This window comes from Diadema antillarum, unplaced genomic scaffold (genome assembly GCF_040938485.1).
Source record: "Diadema antillarum isolate AM-2024a unplaced genomic scaffold, OU_Dant_1.0 seq00000985_RagTag, whole genome shotgun sequence".
NCBI classification, from domain to species: Eukaryota; Metazoa; Echinodermata; class Echinoidea; order Diadematoida; family Diadematidae; genus Diadema; species Diadema antillarum.
Window position 1 is genome coordinate 12,701 of NW_027271825.1, and position 20,598 is coordinate 33,298.

General features: G+C 39.8%; 1 protein-coding gene across 1 annotated transcript; it reads right to left on the reverse strand.

Moving 5' to 3' along the window:
* Positions 1–2,282: 2,282 nt before the first annotated feature.
* On the reverse strand, positions 2,283–17,036 carry LOC139742201 (uncharacterized). The gene is made up of 10 exons (XM_071652778.1): positions 16,682–17,036; positions 13,822–13,885; positions 11,823–12,609; positions 10,548–10,640; positions 8,758–9,037; positions 7,636–7,789; positions 5,323–5,529; positions 4,586–4,886; positions 3,158–3,196; positions 2,283–2,345 (listed from the first exon to the last, which is right to left on the reverse strand). The coding sequence occupies exons 1-10, from the start codon at positions 17,034–17,036 to the stop codon at positions 2,283–2,285; spliced, it is 2,343 nt and encodes a 780-aa protein (XP_071508879.1).
* Between the last annotated feature and the right edge of the window lie 3,562 nt (positions 17,037–20,598).

The following is a 20,598-nucleotide window of genomic DNA, read 5'->3' on the forward strand; positions in this document are numbered from 1 at the left end:
ATCCACCATCTATTTAGTTTCACTGTGTCATACGCCTGAACTCGTTAGACCTTTCTAATTGCAGCCACAGCCATCATGAAGTTAACATACTCTTAAGTTGTTCTTTATTTAACATACAAGCTCAGTCAGAAAGGAATTCCTGGAGGCATTCTGCTACATGATATCCCTATACTCAGATTGCAAAGTAATCAATCATACACATCTTTGATGTCAGTTTATGATCTGTGTCTGTGGCTGTGCTGTCTCCATTTACATGGCAGTGATTCAGTTGCATCAAATATGCACAAATCCAGCGCCGAATATAAATAGAGTTTGGCCAAGTCGGTTTTTGGCTTATGAGTTTTCCAAGTCTGCAATTGGTCAAAACTGGTCCCGTGATCTTTGTGGAGCCATGTTGTTACGAAAGCGCACTCGTACGCAATGCCCATCGCTCACTACCCTTTATTTGGCTCACTTTCATTATGATGCCTGAGCGTACACACTAACTCTCTAACGGGTAATGTGGCGGGTTACGACATGGCATCCAATTTAGCAGTTGTTCAGACTCTCTTTATACAGCACTGCAAAAATCAAGTGGATCAAGCCAGCCTTGTCATCACAAACTGGCAAACAGAAGGCATGAGCACATCTTCAGCTTTCATGAGTTTTAATCAGGAAACAGAAATGTAGCTCGACCGGTCTATCCTATTCCTCAGGCTCAATTATTTACATGAGCACATAAACACATGTATACCTTTAATAATTCCCCAGGTGTAGTTACTGCAGTAAACGAACTTGAGTGGAACAATATTACTACTTTCAATTATCTACAATGAACATAGTCAATGTTAAACCTAAGTTACATTCACCCGGTTGTCCCCCTTGTACAAAGACATACTATTCCTGATTTTTGCTTTGGGTCATACCAGAATCTACTATACTTAAACTAAACATGTTTAAGCTAACAAGTGGGTGACTGTACATGCTTTCCAATTGTTAAAAAAGAAAAGTAGAAATAAAAATTAAGTGTTTAAATAATACTACACCATCTAAGCTTCAGTCTGAAAAAAAAAACCCCACCCAAAGAAACCATGAGCATCTTAGGTATAATGATATAGTGAATAAAAATGTGTGATTTAGTATCGATATCATGAATCATACAGGAATAATGTATGTAATATATCAAATCACAAAATAGGGGTTTTAGCTATACTAAATCAGTGTTACTCAGTACAAACCATAGATAGAATAGATATTAAATATGAATGATATGACTTTACAACAACTTATCCAATGATATTCGTCTATCAAAAAGGACTACAAGAGCATACGTGTTAGGTTGAACCAATACTCATCATAGATAACTATTTTCATATCACATTAATCATACAATGCTACATCTATTGACTATTGCCTGGTAGAATGTTACCTAGGAATAGCTTTATCCTCGCCAAGAGGAGTTGGCAGAAATGTAGTTTGGGAGGAGAGAGGACACCATAATTTTGTCCCATCACACTTTGGTCTGTTTTCATTCTCTTCCTGAGAATCCAATGTGTAAACTGTACTGAACATTTCTTCACTTGTCTAAGCTGTTAGTGTTATGCAACTGCAAAGCAACAACAATAGGATTAGTGATACGTCACTAGCTGAGAAACAGTAGAGCTACTGAAGCAGCTGTTCTCATTAGCAAAAGCATCATGGGGGGGGGGGGAGGGGAGATGGGGAGGTGTAGTAACTAAAATCTATTAAAGGCAGATCTTTGACATGTTATCATGTCTATTAAATGCATATGGAGGTGGTGTAAATTCTACCTAATAATATTATACCTTCTTATCTTTAAAGAGGGGTGGGGTGGGAGTTTAAGGCTGCTTAGAGCCTTTCAAAGAAGACAGGACAAGAAACACATTCATTTCATATTGCTTGATGGTTGGGTTTGAGATGACATTCATACATGTCATTTTAACATCAAATACCATCTTGAGATGAAATTTGGTGAAACTTTACAACATTGCAAAAAAAGGCTTCTACCATTGAGCTAATAGACTCTGGTGCCCAATTCTTAACTAGTGACGAACACATCACATTGTAACTACAATGTCACAAGATATGATACCAGTCTATGGATGCACTCTGGTGACAGAATTCACACATCAGCGCAAAAGCACAATCCCCCAGAGTGGTGAGTAATACCTTCTTCAGAGCGGTAGGGAAGGAGAGTGTTTGGAATGATACAGAAAAGAGGCAATGAAGTACCAGTCTTGCGTGAGCTGGTAGTCAGGGGCGACAAAGTCCGGCCCCTTCTCTCAGAAGGTGATCAGATTCTCCTTGTCAGCGGTCTCGGCCAGCTGCTGCGGCCTCTTCACGCCCTGAACAAGAGAAATGGAATGTGGAGAGTGAGTGGCATCCTGCATACCAAGGTTCTGGGTCTACACACCTTTCTTACACGTGGGGCCACTTTCGTTATACATAGTCCCGTAGTGTTGAGCAACTTTCACAATGTGTACCCCAAATGAGATTCACCACTTTCTCCATTACACATTCTTCACACGTGTAAGAAAGTGTCATAGTCAATGTCTACCCCAAAAACAAGTCAGCTCTAAAAAGTGTGTATTCTGATCTTTCACACTAGGGCACCATCATTTAACATGCCTCTTAAACTCTGACAATAGGTGAAAAAGAAGGCACTACATGATAAAAGTTAGGATAAACCGAGATATCATCGCTCCAAAATATAATTAAACTTAAGAAATTATATTATAGCAAACATACACCGAAGAAATAATTCAAGGATGTAATCATTTATAGAAACTATTTCATGTTAGATTGAGGCTTTGTATTTCTCAACAGCATCTATACCCTGCATATTTATCCTAGAGTATGTCATAGCCTCTGAATTGCATTAACTCCTATCATTCATCTGTCACTGTTTAATTGTAACATGGCACAAACCAATAGGCCTTCTTTCTTGATTGAGAAGCCAAATCATCGCCAAGTAACAGCACTGTAAGGGCATCTGCCTGTCACAATGAACTCTACTCGGCTTACCTAATCCGACTGGATAAATGTGTGCATATATCACGTATGAAGTTATTTCAAGAAAATTCAGTGATATTTTGACAAATATTGCTATGTTAATCAAGCACCAACTTGAGCAACGTTTTCTGCATTCAAAACTCACCTTCTTCTCCTTAGGTGTGGCACTGCTGAAATCTACAAGCTGCAGAAAAATGGTAAGTAAAAGTGGCATTAATTGCTTGCTGAATGGATGCCAGAAAAAGAGCAAGGATAATCAAACTCAAGGTCATAGGAATAAAGATTAGCAAATAGAAACATGGAATGTCTACACAAGCTTACACGTCATCACTTAACATTGGACAGTCCGGTTGCGGTCATCATTGGCTTTTCAAACGTGAAATTTACATATTAATAGGAGAACCTAATTCTATCCAATAGCACATTGAGAGGTATTGCTGACATTCAGTATACCTTTTACTGAAGTTTTTGTGAGAAAAGGTTTCCTTGAAGAGGTTTAAGATAATTGAGACACTTTTGTTCAAAATTCATTTTGCATCTGAGTTAGATTGGAAATTTACAAATTTCTTTCTTAATTGAATGAAGTCTTTAAACATTCAGCAATCGATGAACAACATGGTCATGTGATTGGAAAATGTAGCTGAAGAGTCCTATGAACGATTTTAAACACAGGCACTCACCTGTATCATTATACAATTTTTAATACACACACAGGTCATCACTTTGAAGAGTGTAAATAACTCAAAGACCAGGGGCCTGTTGCATAAAAGTTACTATTGTTGCAACTTTGCCATCCAATGGTAACTACCATAGCAACAATACTCAACAGCCAATCAAAATCAAGAATTCCATGGAAGTTACCATTGGATGGCAAAGTTACCATAATTGTAACTTTTATGCAACGGGCCCCAGGGATCGTGGAATACCATAAAGTGGGAATGCTTGCCCAGCTCAGATATATTCAAGAATCCCTGTAATGAATTGAGTACAGCTTTATCACTTATTTCTGTGTAAGTACACACAGAGGAAGAACCTTGACTGGAGTCAACCATTACCGATGAGCGTATGCTTCAATGCACATATTGTAAAAGTGGATATTTTCGCGTGACTAATTTTTCACGCTCAGCGGGGTAAGAAGATTTTTGCGTGTTTTTAATACCGCGGAATCAAGATATCAACTACTGGAACATATGGCAAGCAGAAATATTCACGTGCTTTTATTTTCGCGCTAGTTTCGGGTTGCGCGAAATGCGCGAAAATTTCAACACCGCGAAAATTTCCACTTTTACAGTATTCGCTGATCAATCTATTCGTGGTTTTCAAATGTATCCTGGTGGGCAGAGAATAGATCGGGTCACCCATGAATGCCCACAGTACTGGGTCTTTAATTCCCCGAAAGGCAAGTCTGTGAATTCAAAATCCTACAAAATCTCAGTACAAAAGAAAGCAGTTAAATTAGTACTCTTCGGGGCTAAGGGAAATGGAGATAATCCTCTCTCTAGTAGCTACCCCCCTCCAAAAGGAAACATAATACAAATTTCACCAATGCTAGTGAGGTAAAAGTTTGGCTTACAAGTCCCACAGCTGGTGCATTACGAGGTGTGGCGTTTTTTACAAGGTTAGTCTCTGTCTCAGACTCCTGGACGTTAGTCCTTGACCTCAAGACATTGGCTGGAGTCGGGGTCTTGGTTGTAGCGATGGTGCATTCTGGTGAGGTTGATTGTGTAGGAGGGGCTGATGTCTGTGTCGTCTCCTTGGTGACCCCCTCGGCGGGTTCTGGGGAGAGCTGGAACTGGGGCGGGGACATCAGAGGGCTTAGTTGGAGGGGTGAAATCATGAGATTTTCACCCAGAACTGGCTGAGCTGAAGCAGGCCTAAAAGAAATAAAAGATAAGAACAAAAAGAACAGAGCAATCATATTTAGGCCAACATGTTAAATACTGTAGCCATATATGCTGGATCTTCTCACACAGAGTGACTTCAATTTCAAACATGGATTGTTGAGATCTTGGCAGCAGAGTCATCCGTATTTCCTCTAAATCTTGTGCAGGTGCCACATGATGTCTTGCTTCATTACAGGATGATAAAAGCCTTTAGCTCTGATATATTTTTTTTTTCTGATTTCCTTGTTGTTAAATCATAATGGTGTGAAATCAAACCACTGTCTGATACACTGAATGTATCAGGCACTCACCCCTGCAATCATTGGCAAAAATGGATCAATGAGCATTGCAAGCTATACTTTACACAGTTAGCTGGATAAAGGATATTTTCTGCATTATTGTTCTGTGCCACTGCATTTGTGCTCACCTGGGAACACTGGATCCAATCTTACTGGTACTTCCACATCTTTTGAGGGAACTATCTGGCCGCCTGCCTGGGGTGGGGATAGCAGACATGCGTCGAGCCGATGCAGGTCTGGCGGCACTCAGTGGAGTCGTAATACTGGAGTGTCGGGTGTGGGGCTTGGAGGCTTGGACAGGTGTAGAGGGCCTCGGAATACTGGAGGTGGATCTCCTGATGATGCAAGGCAAAGAGAATTATCAATGTGAAAGTGAAGATTTTCTTCTGATTTTCTTTTTTTTGGATGAATTTGTGTGGTTTGACAAAAAAGTTAAACAATGAAGAGAGAAGAATTTTGCACGTTCTGCATTTCATATGAATATTTTATATGAATCTGCGTGGTCTGACAAAAAGTTAAACAATGAAAAGAGAGGAATTTTGCATGTTCCGCATTTCATAGATAGTCACAGCCTAGTTACACCAGAACACATTAAGCCTAATATTTCATTTAAAAATTAGATGTCAGTTTCCCATGTGTCTGAACCAGATTCTGCAATATACTGTAACAAATCATGACCACCAGCATAGTAGTACAGTAGGTCAATGTTAAACACTCACTGGTGGAAATGTCTGCACGGAAAAGATTCAGTAAATCATTCTGATGTTTATGTCACATGACCCACGGAATGCATGATATGCAAATTACTGCAAATTTTGCAGCAACAAATATTACAATTTGCATGGATCTTAATCTGGGAAATTTACACTTTTACACATTTAAGAAATAGAAGTCGTACAACTGAGAGAGATGCAGAAAGCAATGCACCTGGGAGATATTTTTTTCGATACCCAGTATTCTGAAGACTTACTCTAGTAGGTTTATCACAGTAGTAATGTCACTTGACTTTTGAGTTCATGACCTCTTTCAAAAGAGTAGGATCTCAATGATGTATGTTAACCCTTGTTGTGCTTTCTTCATGAATTGGCGCAGATGACTGAACTCTTAACAGTCAGTGAAAAAAGATTAACTAATCCCCATTATCCTTAATGTGTCCTCATGGCCTTTCTGTTGGACCAAGGCACACTGCCACCCCCAAGTGGGTTTGCTAACTTTACAACTAAGTCAAGATTGGAGGGATTACTGAATGGTGATGACAAAGTGTGGCAAGCAGAAAGCAAAGTGCAAGGATGCATAAAGCAGACCTCCCAACCTTTCTGACTGAAAAATGTGACAGTGCACCTCAAAACGAACATAAAGTCGCACACACTGAATTTGCGTGAGGACTGAAAATACGTGAAATGGGTCAACCTAGCCGAACTTGACTTTTTCATATTTTCTGAAAGAACGGATCTTCTTTTACATTATGCCAAAATTTGGTATCGTAAACCGGGCAGGAAAGTGTGTTTTTTTAGCAGTTTATCTCGAACATTTTTGGTAGAATAGTGTGATTAGGTGTGTCTTTAGAATCCCTTTTTCATTTCTGAAAACCTTGTCCACACTCTTCACTTTCAACTCTAATAACTTTTGAAAGAATAGTGCTACTGCTTGGAAAGTTGGCATTAATTATGGACAGAATATGTTAATGAGGCATGCTTAATTTCAATTTAATCTGATAATTCCTTCATTGTTGTTACTCTGGTAGTTTACTTCCTGTTTTTTGTCCCATTCATCGCACAGCCAGCACGGTTTGGTAAAGATTAAGCGCTTGAATAGACACTGTACTTCAGAGCCTCTTTTCTCAGTTCACACTTTTCCTGACTTTGTGCTTTCTTTCCAATATTTAGATAGGTTAGGAGAGTCCATTTGATTTGAGTTATACATCATTTTAAAGCTTAAAGTCTGTTCTTTCAGAATATGGTCTTAACTAAAAATTCATGTCTGGCGACTTTTTGTTTGTTTTGAGGTGCAGGGTCACAAATAGTGATGATTTGGCTACAAAGTAGGAAAGAAAGTACACTTCCCATGGGATTGCGTAGTAAAATTATCAAGAAAAATAGGAAGCTCCTATTGAAACAAGAGCTGAGAATGGTCAAAATTCAGATTCTTTCCTCCAAATTCAGAGTGGTTGGGAGGTCTGATAAAGGGTGAAAGTGCTCATGATAGTGTATTGTGTACATAGCACATTATAGGACATTTTCAGGCATGGGTGAATCTTGGCCTTTCATCAGGGCTGGTCCTGCCAAAGATAACCCTGAGTTCAAAAGTATGAATTATATCACAAAAAAACAAAAAACAAAACAAAAACAAACAAACAAACAAACAAACAAACAAACAAACAAGAAAGAATGTGGTAGGACAATTACACAGTGGTGCATTATGTGGGCACCTTGGTTTCTTACCTGGGTGTGACTGCACCTCTCTTTGGGGTTGCAGGGGCAGTGGAACCACTGGAGAGCAATCTCTTGGGGACAACCTTTTTCTCCTGACATACAGGGGTACACGGCGTGGCTGCACGGGGTGTCACTGCACGGGGCGTGGCAAGTTTCCTCTTACCTAATGGGTGGTTGAAGGATAAAAAGATCATTTTTTTTTACTGCAGGAAATCAACAGAGTAAAAATGAAAGATGAAATGAAAACCAGAAAGTTTAATAGCATATATGAGATAAGATTTATGTTCATTGTGTACCATTTATCAGATTTTAAAAGCACTTTAAACGCACAAAATGCTTTCATATATGTCGCAGTGAAGTGCCACTGTGTTTCTAAGTTGACCTCTAAAAATAGCCACATCAAAATTTCATAATACGGAGATATCAAGCAAGAAAGTCATGGAATACTGATTTAAAGTTTCAGGTTTCCACAAAACAGTGGTATTGGTCACACGTCAACCCTGTCTACATTTTCTTTGCTGTTTGGCAGAGACATCTGGAAGCTAACTGCCTGTGAATGAAGTTTACCTAATCTCCCTAGTCCCATTTGTATCACCATGGCCCAGGGAATAACTATCATGGTAGTGCATCACAATTTGCAATGCATTTTCATACCATTGCTACACAAACTATTTGCATAGCAGTTTCCATCCATAAAAGGGTGCAAGATACTATTTGAAACATTAGTCGTCAGCTGAAATTACTAATCAAATTCAAAATGGAAATTTACCTTCATTATTAATTGTGGCCATCCTGCTGGACCAAGGCACACTGTTATACCTGAGTAGGCTAGTTTTAGAACTTAGGACAAGCTTGGCGGAATGAATTGAACTGATGAAAAAGCATGGCAATTCACAGCAGGTGCCTTGAAATATGATGTCACCACCTCAAATCTTGTTTTCTTCAAAACAAGAAAACACTGAAATTAATCAAGCCACTTTGCAACATATCAACCTGATTCAAATACTGATAAGTGCTTGTTGTAGTTTGGTCAGCTAATGTCACTAAAAGTCTTGAGGTGACTTTGAGCAACATGCAGAAGTATCTGGTCATCATGAGTCCTTTGAACTTGTAAATCCTTGCGCAACATACCAGTGTTTGCTGAAATCTGGGATGGGGGTGTAGTCTTCTTGGGGTCTTTACCCCTGCTTGGAGCAGCTGCTACTGCTACTGATGAACCTGTTCCAAATGACATGGTTGCTCTCATGGGCTGCAGCTTGCTAACTCCCGCTCCGCCTGCAGTCTGAGACGAGTGGGCAGCCCCATTCCTCTGGCCTGGACGACTGATAACTGAGGGTTTCATCAAACTCAGCTTTTTGCCTGGTGCTTTCAGACCGCTGGGCTTATTGGTGGCAGGCTTAGGTTGAACATTCTCTGAGAAACAAAACATATTACACTGATTAAGACAATTTCTAAAATTTGGGACACCAGTTAGAGGGGTCTGGCATCTGATTACAATACATCCATATAAGTATCTATGTGACATCAGTGATGGTACATGCTACAGCCGCAAGGGAACACCAAAAATGAAATAAGTAACTAAGTTCTCTAATTGCATCGCACTGTCTTGCTTGTTCATGAATCAGAGGGAACAGGCATGGAAGGCATGTTTTGATTAAATATGCTGACGCACCTCAGAAAGTTGCGCTATCTTATCAGTCTTTTCTTAGGAACCAGCACGCAACTGCATGTTTTAATTGGAGGAGGAGAAATCAGTCTATCGTGGACAACCATACCTGCAGAGAGGCCAGAGCCTTGCAACTCTGCAACAGTAGATTCGCATGGGGCTAGGCACATTGGTTGTGGATTTCGGAGAGTAACTCTGCAAGTAGGGTGATATAGGGATGGTATGAAATTTGCAAGTACTGGTAAACACACACATTTCTACATGCACCTCTGCCTGCATCCAAACATTCACACATACTCACACAAGAGCAGCTGTGGGCAGTTGGTGAGTTTTGAGACGGAAGCTGAGAGCAGTTCAGGTATACAGGGCTTTAACCCTAAAAAGACGGGGGGGGGGGGGGGGGGGGGAGGGGCCTAAAAGGCCCCCCCCCTCGACATTTCGCGTGATTACTCTGCAACACGCAATGCTCTCGCCGCGATGCTCTATGACTTTTTTCTTTCAAGTTTCCCGCACATTTTGACACCAAATTTGTGATGCCGGGGGGTACGGTTCTGAAGTTATATAACATTTTGTACATGCATGTGAGGCCGAAAATGGCTCAAAAATGTGATTTTGTGCACAAAGTCAATGCAAATTGATTTTTTTCACATGGTTCATATAAATATGCTTATTTTTACTCTCAATGGCTAAAATGAATTTGTTTTAGGAGTATTATGCTTCAAAAAGTGTCTGCCACAAATTTTGTTTAAAAAAACAACAAAAACAAAAGGTCGAAAAAACAAAGAAATACATAAGAAATTCATGAAACAATAAAATGAAGAAGAAATTAATTTTGATACCGAATTTTTTTTCAAGTGCATTTGCTAAGAATGCCACAAAGAATAATTAGACCAAAAATTAGCACTTTTGGAACTTTATTTACTGATTTAGATCAAAGAGTCTGATTTCTCGCATAAATTAGCATAATTAATCAAAATAAAATAAAAGAAGACTATTTTGGAAAATTTAAATATACGATCTTGTAGATTACATCGCACACTACCATTGTGCAAATTTTCGCGGCGATTGCGCGATCCACGGCCGAGATCTTAAGGGGGGGCTCTTTAGGCCCCCCCCCCCCCAGTCTTTCGAGCTACTAAAATAGCCCAGTCTTTTTAGGGATAAGTCTTCTGCAGATGCCAATTACTTGATGAAATATCATACCAAGTATTTACTCTGAAAAGCAATGTTTCATCCATACTTAAAGTATGAGTGCAGTTTTTGACTGCGTACCTGCATTGTTCTTTGTCCCAGCATTGCTCGTCTTGCTGAATCCAGGTTTCTTGAGACCAGACATCCTGGAACTTGCCTTGAATAGAGAAAGAGCAAAGTGAGTTATTTATTCCAGTATAAAGAAACTTGTTTAGATGACATGAAGACAGCACAACACCCAGAGACTTTCACCAGTTGACTAGACTTGGTCAATTGATATAGATCTACAAAGAATGGACACACATGAAAGGATTAATAATTTCAGGAAAGACTGCAATTTCAACATGGTAGACAACCCCTAAAACATGACGTGGAGTTCAACATAACTTATGCACCAAGCAAGACTGTTGGAACATAGTGAAACTCAGAAGTTATGCTGGTCGGTCAATTCACAATCACTCATCACTGTTCATCGGGACAGACAGCTGGCTCGATTGTCAGATAGAGACTATCATACAGAGTCAAAAGGAAGTAGCATGGTGTTGAATGTCTTTGCTTGGCCATGACATGCAATGCAGAAACTTCTTCCCATGAGATTCAGTATTCACTAAGAGAGTGGTCAATTTGAAACAGAGTGAACAGTCTTGAAATAGAGTGAACAGTACCATACTGTGATGTACTGTGTCACGGTGACATATTTTGTGAGTGTTTGTCCTCCTCTTTTTAATTTGTGGGAACTCTCTTTGGGTCTTTAGGAAATGAATAATTAAAGATTATTTTGGAGGCCCTCAAATCCTTGAAAGGACATTGTAACATGTGTTGATACATACCAAAGTTTACTGTTAAATCCTATTTTGAATTATAGACCAACATGCAATCATTCCTTCTGTAAATGCTACATACTACAAACTTACGCTAGCTAACAATTTGCATAAATATTGATTATCAGCCGTCTACAAACTCAATAACGCATGGTCTACAACCACGCATGGTACATTGTATGCACATGGCCTCATTCAAGATGAGGCAGGACTATGTCTTGAGGTAGTCCGCCAAGGTGCACTTTCCGACCCTGTTCTGCAAGGGACAGTACAGGCTGGAAGTGTTTAGGATGCTCTCAAGCTAGGCTTCTGCACTGTATGACACACTGTATAAACTGAGACTGAATGCATTTGAAAATGCAACACCATTTGCATATTTGTTCTTATAAAAAAAGATTTGATAAAACTACATGGAATAGTTGTAGTGGCATGTCATGATGATGTGTCTCTTATATGAATTATGAGAGCAAAAAAAATGCAGACTGAAAGATCATACTAACTTGATGTGCATTACTTACCGGTCTCTTGGCAGGAGATGTGTGAGCATGGCTGACTGGGATCTGTGATCCAGGTCCATCAGAACTTGTGTGACTGGTGGGATTTCTGCTGCCATTACTCTGAGTACCACCCGTGGCTGGCCTGGGCAGGGCCGTGGGCCGGCGTAGCCTGCTCATTGGGAGCATGGAGCCCCTCCCATTGGATGGGGCGTGGGTTTGGGGAGGGTGTGGCCGAAACAGCTTTGTGCTTGGTGGCTGCATCTCCCTCTGTGGCTCTCTCTTCATAGGTGATGGTGGTTTGGTTGGGTACGGGCTGGGTTGATTGGTCTTGATGGTGTATGTCGCACGTCGCATCGGGCAACGTATGTCACGCTTCACTTCCCTCTTAAAGTGCTCCAATTCAGATTTGTTTGATGTCCCCTCTTTGTGAGCAAGGCCCTCCTCAGTCTCACTGGGCTCAGTGTTGCAGTCAGTCCCCTGCACACGGCTCAGATCCGTGGCTGCCTTTGACCCCCTTGCATCCTTTACCTCCGAGGAGCCTGAGCCAGAGGAGGAGCTGTGTGCTGAGGAGGATGAACTGGCCTTGGAGGACATCTTCTCAAACTCCAGGGCAACAGAACATGCTTCCTTGAAGATCAACGCAAACTGTGCTGCACTTGGAGGGCTCACAGACTTGCGCTCAGCAATGGCCAGCTCTGCGTTAGTGGCAACACATTGCTCCTTGAAGCCTACAGGACCCATGAAGACTTCATCCTCCTCGTCCTCACACACGTCGTCCTCAGCATCTGCTTTCTGAGGGCCTGGATGACTGTACAAGACACATCGTGAAATGCAGCTTTCAAGATTAGAGGGTGATATACACTAGGTCAGGTTTAAGGCAAAACAAATATGGACTCCAGTGATTCACTGAAGCATGTGGCTGGCCAGGTTTGTGGGTGAAAGGGAAGTTTCTGGGAAAAGCAGTAATCTTAATTATATGGTTCAGTGTTACAGAGGCCATCCAAGAGTGATATCTCAAAATAGTTGTGGTGTGGCAAAAATCACATGAAAAAAACAAAAACAAAACAAACATGACACCAATTCTGTTTAGTTGCCAGTCAAACGTCAAAGAGATTTGGGCAGCTTCAATGGCTTTTCTATTAAACATGATCTAATTCACAATGTCATCATGCAACAAAAGTTGTGAACATAGTTTAAGTCTGATAGGTAAAAGCACAGTATCAATATAAAAAGTGCAGGATGTCATACTTACACATATATCTTAATATCATGCAAAAGCATACAAAAAAGTCATGTATTTCCAAAAAAAAAAAAAAAATTAATAAAGAATTGGTTAGGGATCGGACACTCCAATGTCTTTAAAATATGCCTAATAACTCATGGTCTTGAAAGGTCCCCCCCCCCAAAAAAAAAAAGGATAAATAAAATAAAATTTTGCAAGAATCAAGAATTTACATAATCAGACACTCCTCACCCTCACAAAAATCCCTTTCTTTTGTCTGGAAGAAATGTTTAAATGCAAAGATAAACAAACTTTGACACTAATGTACAAATGACATGTACATCAAAATAAGCAGTAGATATAGTTACCACACTGCCACTATGAAAATATTGATCTATTTTTTCCAGGTATGGAAAAACACTGATGAGTGGAAAAACTGAACATTGTCATCTCAGTGCCAAAAGATCTGACTTGGAAACAGAGAGCCTGTACTGAGAAATGAATGAGTATCATTCTTTTGATTTAAGAAAGAAAGGTAAGCCATTTTTAAAAGAAACAAATTCTAAATCATACATTCATAAAAACATAATAAAAGTACATTTGTAAGTATTCTGTGAGCAACAAGATTTTTCTTTGATGCAGTATTTCAATCATCAAACCTGTACTACTAACAGAACCATAATTACATTTGGTGGGGGGGGGGGGTAGTGGGACAAGCAGAAAAGAGAGAAGAGCCAGACACAGAAAACACGTTAAGATAAATCAAGAGACTTAACTGCTGACAAACAGTATACATACCTCTCTTGGGGTGACAACGAGAGATCAAAATCAAAGGTCTCGTTTTCGATGAGGTCAAAATCATCTAGGACAAAACAGACAGAAGGGGAGTTCGTAACTACAAGTGTACAATGTATCAATTCCAATTTTAAAATCATGTTAATTCACAATGCACTGTTATAAAGTCTTCATGCATCTTAATCTTATCAGTGGATTAAACAGGAATACCTCATAATTTGCTTTATAAGTTTTTAACCCTCTGCCTCCCATAAAATTCCTGTCCATTTGGTCATGAATGCAAAATGTGTGTACGTTTGACTCATTGACAGAGAACGGATTAAGCAGTGACAACATGAATGTCTCTATTGAGACTTCTTCATTGAGACATACAGTGACAACGTGAATGTCTCTACAATGTATTGGGACTTCTTCATTGAGACATACAGTGACAACGTGAATGTCTCTATTGAGACTTCTTCATTGAGACATACTGTAATGGACAATCAACAATGCTAGAAGAGCTGTGATGCAATTTGCCTTTTTCTATTAAAGAGAAGACAATTCAAGAAAGATGGTAATCAGATCACAAACCTGCATGTGCAGCTGAAACTTGTCTTGCAGTATTTCCCTCCATCTGGTTCAATATTTCTCTTTACACACCTAGAAATGCACACAAAGATAAAAACACTGTGACACCATCTACACCTAAATATACCACTACAGAGAGAGAAAAAAAAAGGGAAAAGAACGACAGCATTATCATGCTGTTATTTTTGTTAGAGACGTTTCATGACGCGATGCTTGCTTTTGACAGGTAAACATCATTAGGTTTCATTTCTACATGTGTAGACTGTGTTCTTATCTTGCTGCATCTGACTTAGCAATGAATAGTTTGACAGTGATCGTGGCGAGTTTTTCTGCATACATTGTAGCTGCAGCAACATACAACAATATGCCACATGTTGTTGTTAAATGTTCTAATCTCAATGCCGACCATGATCTCACCTACGTACAAATTTACCATTATGCATTATTCAAACCCTACAATTAAAGAGAAATTAATGTCTAAATTACGTGGGCATCACTAGGGCTATATCTTCAATTATGTTGATTGTTAGACCGACCAGACGCCGTTGATTGTTTTGTGGGCATCTCCAGCAAGACAAGATAGTCAGAGGACCAAGAAAATGCAAAATGATACACACGATACTCCAAATGACTTAGGGAGCCTGACAGCATAACTTCTAGATTCTACAATCTGGTGGTGTTTCACAAAAAATTTAAGTCAAACTTAAATTCAAGACAGGCTACAATGGTAGATGTTCTATGCCACTTGTTTCTCTGTTCAATCTTATTAGCCTAATCACCATCCACTTTAATTCAAATTGTCATTAATGTCTAGACCCTATGTTTACTACAGAATAATTCCTTTGTTATTTATTACCTCTGCCAAGGGAGAACCGAGGCGGTTATGTTTTCATTACCGTTTGTTTGTTTGTCCGTGTGCAAAATAACTCAAAAAGTTGGGAATGGATTTAGATGAAACTTGCAGGAAAGGTTGAGAAAGATACATACAAATGTATTTTCTACAAGGAACAGATGATTTTGGTAGTGATCCGGTAACTTTTATGGATTTCATAAAGGATTTTCTATATGTTGGCAAGTAGGGTCAATGAACTTGGCTTGGGAGTTCAAGCTGCGCATTTTTGAGGTTTTCATACGCACATTGAAGTGCCTGATTTAACTGCGACTTTTTAGTCTGCGCGCTGCGAGGCGCGCTACGTGCCTTGAACCTTGAACCTTGAAGTAGTAATCCCTTTCAGCAGTTCCTTGAAACTATCCCGGGATGGTAGAAGTGTCGTGCGTCAGTGAGAGGTGACATGGTGAACAGGATGATTTTAAATGTCACTAATGTACAATAAAAGTGACGGTGCATAGTGCTAGTAAAAAAAAACATGCATCTTTTCTTAGAGCATGTGTGACCCAACAGGAGGCTGCATCACTCGGATGACTGGAAGAGCAGCCTCTCTGAATGTTAATGGGTTGGTAATTGTGACCACAGGTCCTGGCAGATGGTTCCAGGTTCTAACAGCTCGGGGAAAAAAGGAAAATTTAAACACATCTATGGTCGCGATTGGGATTATGTACTTGAGCTTATGATCATGCCTTCCTATGTAGGTAGCTGGGAAAATCACATGTGGTAAACGTAGAAGTTGACAGTAGTGTATCTTATGAAAGAGGGTGCACTGTGCAAGGAGGCGTCGTGTGTGGAGACTATCCCAACCAAGAGCTGAGACCAGCGTTGAGGAAGATGTTGAATACCTGTAGTCTCCATGTACAAACCGAGCAGCAGTTTTCTGCACCTGCTCAAGAGAGTTTACCATTGTAGCTGTGTGTGGGTTCCAGGCCTCTGATGCATATTCTAGTTGGGGCCGGACAAGTGCGGTATAGGCTCTGGCCTTTACTTCCTTCGTGCATGGGGATAATGTTCTGCGGAGAAGCCCTAATGTCTTGCTTGCTCTGTGTCTGATGTTCTGGCAATGTTTGTTCCAGCTCAAGTCATGAGTGATTGTCACTCCCAGGTACTTGTATTCCTGTGCCTTAGGTATATGGACATTGTGGAGATGATACTGGAAAACGGAGGGATTACGTTTCCGGGTGATAGATAGGACGGCACATTTCTTCACATTGAAGCTCATAAGCCAAGTTGAAGACCACGTGGATAATTGCAGGAGGTCTTGTTGTAGTATGTGATGGTCTGAGATTGCATTTATTTCTCTGAAAATGACACAGTCATCAGCAAAGAGGCGGATATTAGACTGGATATTATCTTGTATGTCATTTATGAAGAGGAGAAAAAGAGTTGGTCCTAGTACTGAGCCTTGGGGCACTCCAGACGTGACATTCTTCCATGTGGACTTGGAACCATCAACAACCACAGCTTGCTGTCTGTTGGTGAGAAATGACATAATCCAGTTTAGTGTGTCCCCTGTTATGCCATAATAGCGAAGCTTGGTACACAGACGTTGATGGGGCACCCGATCGAAGGCCTTCTGGAAATCCAAGAAAACAGCATCAACCTGGCTACGCTTCTGGATGGTGGAGGACCAGTCATGTAGTGTAGATGTGAGCTGAGTGGTGGTGGAGAGTCCTCGGCGGAAGCCATGCTGTGCATCTGAGAGGATGTTACAGGATGCAAGATGCTTTGAAACTTGGCTAAGGACAATATGTTCCATTACCTTGCAACAAATGCAGGTTAGTGAAATAGGCCGGTAATTTGAGGTCTCGCTCTTGTCACCAGACTTGTGTACAGGAGCTACGAGGGCCTGTCTCCATTGTGATGGAACTATACCATCATTGTAGCTCTGTTGGTATAGGAATGACAGAGCTGGGGCTATCTCATGACATGTGCAATAAGCTGCAGGAGTCTGGGTGGGATCTCGTCTGGCCCGCTGGCCTTGGAGGGGTTTAATTGCTTTAATTGCTTTAGGTGCCGCGCAGCTGAGGGTTGATAATGTAACAAAACTCACAAAGCTTCTGTAGATTGGGAATTCGGGCGATTTTTAGCATGGCGCATGCATACGTATGGGTGGAAATCACTGATCTCTATCTGGTAGAATATATCTAAGAACTGAAGAACAAGATCATTGTCCTTTTTGGTGGAAATTAAACTTTGTTAGCTGCTTCGTGAAGCTAAATTAGCTAGATCTGTGCTCTCACAGAGTGCTTCTCTACAAAGTTGAGCAACATTGACAGACACAACACACACACAAGTAGAGACAACAAGACACACACAGCATACCACAATTTTTAGTCAATCTTACATTTTAAGTTTGACTTAAATTCTTCGTGAAACATCCCCCATGCCCCAGGCCACAGCCGCCCATGGCCACGGCATCCAATCAGACGCCGACCGTGGCCGTGTGACATGCATGACATCAACACTCACTCAACTCAGCTCAGCGCTGTGTGCGTATGCATGCAGAAGTCATGACGGAACAATTCTCAGACATCTTTTCAACTTGCTAGTGAGTGCATTAACCGAAAATTACAGTTAATTTCTATCTCCTACCATTTAGAAATGTTAGAATAATGCAAATAATTGGTCAAATACGTAATTGGAGACGTAATTAGTGAATAAAAGGTGAAATAATTGCTATTTACCTCTTCATTCGTCGTTTTGAAAATAGCGCTGTATACAATTTAAATGACGTGGACTATTCCATCATAGAAAGAGGGATGTGCACTAGGAATACTTTGAGTTAGTAGCATACTGTATCTTTTGTGAGTACTCAAATAATTTTCAAGAATAGAAAACCAACATTTTCAATTAGAAAGATACAAGAATAAACGAAATTACGGCAATTAACCAAAGAGAATAAAGAATATAAAAACCCTTAAAATTGTCCTCCCTATCTTTATTAATAGCAGCTTCCAGTACGCAAAATTGCTCAACAACACGGTCAAAGGTCATGCTTGGCATCATGGTGGATGAATTCAACTCTGTCAGTGTCGACGCCGTAGATGTTGTGCTGAAATACGGCCTTTTCCTCGGTGCAATTTTTCAAATCATTGCAATTCTGTCAATAGTGGTACTACCAGGAAAACATTCAGATAAGGTAATCATGATTTGATTTTGTTCTTATCTGTGTTTTAGCGCAAAGTATATGCGTAGCACACACAAATCTGTAACGCATGGGACTAAAGGCGCGCAAACACACACGTGATTTGCTATAGGCGGGTCTACGCATTGTTACTCCTACCAGCGTTTTTGCTTGCGCATTCGTATGGTGCGTGCGAGACCGCAAATCGCAATACACAGCTGACATGCACATAGATATGTGAAAAAGAGCTGGAAGCAGAGCAAGAAAAAGTCGCATGACGATCTCGGTTAACTCCACTCCTGTAACACTCTGTCAATGCGAAAAAGTGAAAATTTCCATAAATATTGCTGCAGCTGCATTCACTCAATCCACATTTTTATGAAGGTGGACTTGTCCTTTAATCACACAGTGAATAAATTTACCAACTTTGTCATTGACCATGATGAGATGATGATGGACTTGTCTTAAGTGTCTTCAGGTTGAGATATTAATCATTTAATGACATTATTTTAATCACAATGTAAATGCACAAACATGAAAAGGTAAGGAGTACACAACTTGGAATCAGATAGTTTAGATGCTCAACCTCATGCCTCAACTTCATCCGATTCCAAGTTAACAATCTAACAATTGGTTGCTAGGATTCATATCTTTGAATGGATTCAATCCTGTGCTGTGGAGTGTGAGATGTGTTCACTTCAGCTCAGCTCTGTATACATTTGACTGTGTAGTGCAGTGTTGAAGGTTGGTAGAGCCAGATCAGCAGCAGAGTGATATTTTGAAAAAAAAAAATAGTAGGGGCCCTAGGATTTAATAAAAAATGGAAAAAAAAAAATCACCGAGGAAGGTTCGATTTACCATGCTTACATCAGTAGCCGGCAGTCAAATTTTGGATGGATAGCTTTATTGCGGTAGCAATTGCAGCTGAATATGATCATACCCGGCTCATAGGCTGACATACAATTCTAATGTAGCTCTTAGTCTTAGTACATTTTGTAGTTAAAAACCCGCACCAAGGTTTGACCTCCCGTGCCAAAATTTGACCACAAGCAAGAGCATATTTTAGTTTTTACATGTATGATGTAGTCAGTGGTCAAGTTTTTGCCGCCGTTATGGTCGAATTACGGGCGGCTTGCTGTACTTCTTAATTTATCTCAAATTGATCTAGATTTCAACATTATTTTCATTTCTAAAATTCTATTTATTCATTTAGTTTTTTTATTGGTTTTATTTAGTTATTTATATCTATTTATCTAAAGTGACATCATAATCAGCTTGTTAATTGTGGTCACTCAACAGGAAGAAAATAACCGAAGCCAACAGTACCCCACTATTGTGAAAAAGCTTTTAAACCTATACCGTATGCCCCCCCCCCCCAAAAAAAAAAAAAGAAAGAAAAATAATAAAAAATAAAAAATAAAAAATACAACGGGACCCTCTGCAATGATAACTTAAGAAATAATGAATCAATCCAAATACAATTTCAGGGTATGAAACTATAACTCATTACCCACGTCCGATTTGCTTCAGTGGTCAAAGAGAAATGAGGAGTTTTGTAGAGCATGTCAGGAATCCCTTCCCTCCAAGTTCTGTCCATTGTGTTCACACATCATGCAGTTCCAAGAGCATCCAAGTGCTAAACTTGGAAGAATCAGACCCATGACATAATTCACAATGATCCACATTTTTCTGTGACTACTTAACTAAACTGAATGGGGTTTTCTGCAAAATATTGCTAAGATGTTATATTTTATGACCCTGAAGTATCATTTGTAATAGTTTAATCTTATTGGTAGTTATCAATGGAAAAATCCAATTTTAATTTTTTTCTTGACATACTGTACAATAAGGAAATTAAAGCCTCTGTAGAGATTCTTGAATCTAATGACTGATTAATGTGGTCTTGCACATGAAAAATCAGCAAGTCTTTCAATTAAAGTATATGAAGCATCTTTGTGCAAGAAAACTTTTAGCAAATTTTTTGTGTCTGTATGATAATGCAGTTTACAGAGCCTTCTTGAGTACAGTCATTCAAAGTTGATGAGAATATGGTACTTATCACGTTGTGTTATGTGTTTCCTGAAACATGCAGTGCAATTCATTTGGTGCTTGTTATAGATAAGAATATAATCTTACTTTACCATTTTTTTTTCTGTCCTCTTTTTTTTTCAGGATACAACCAGTGACAAAGAAG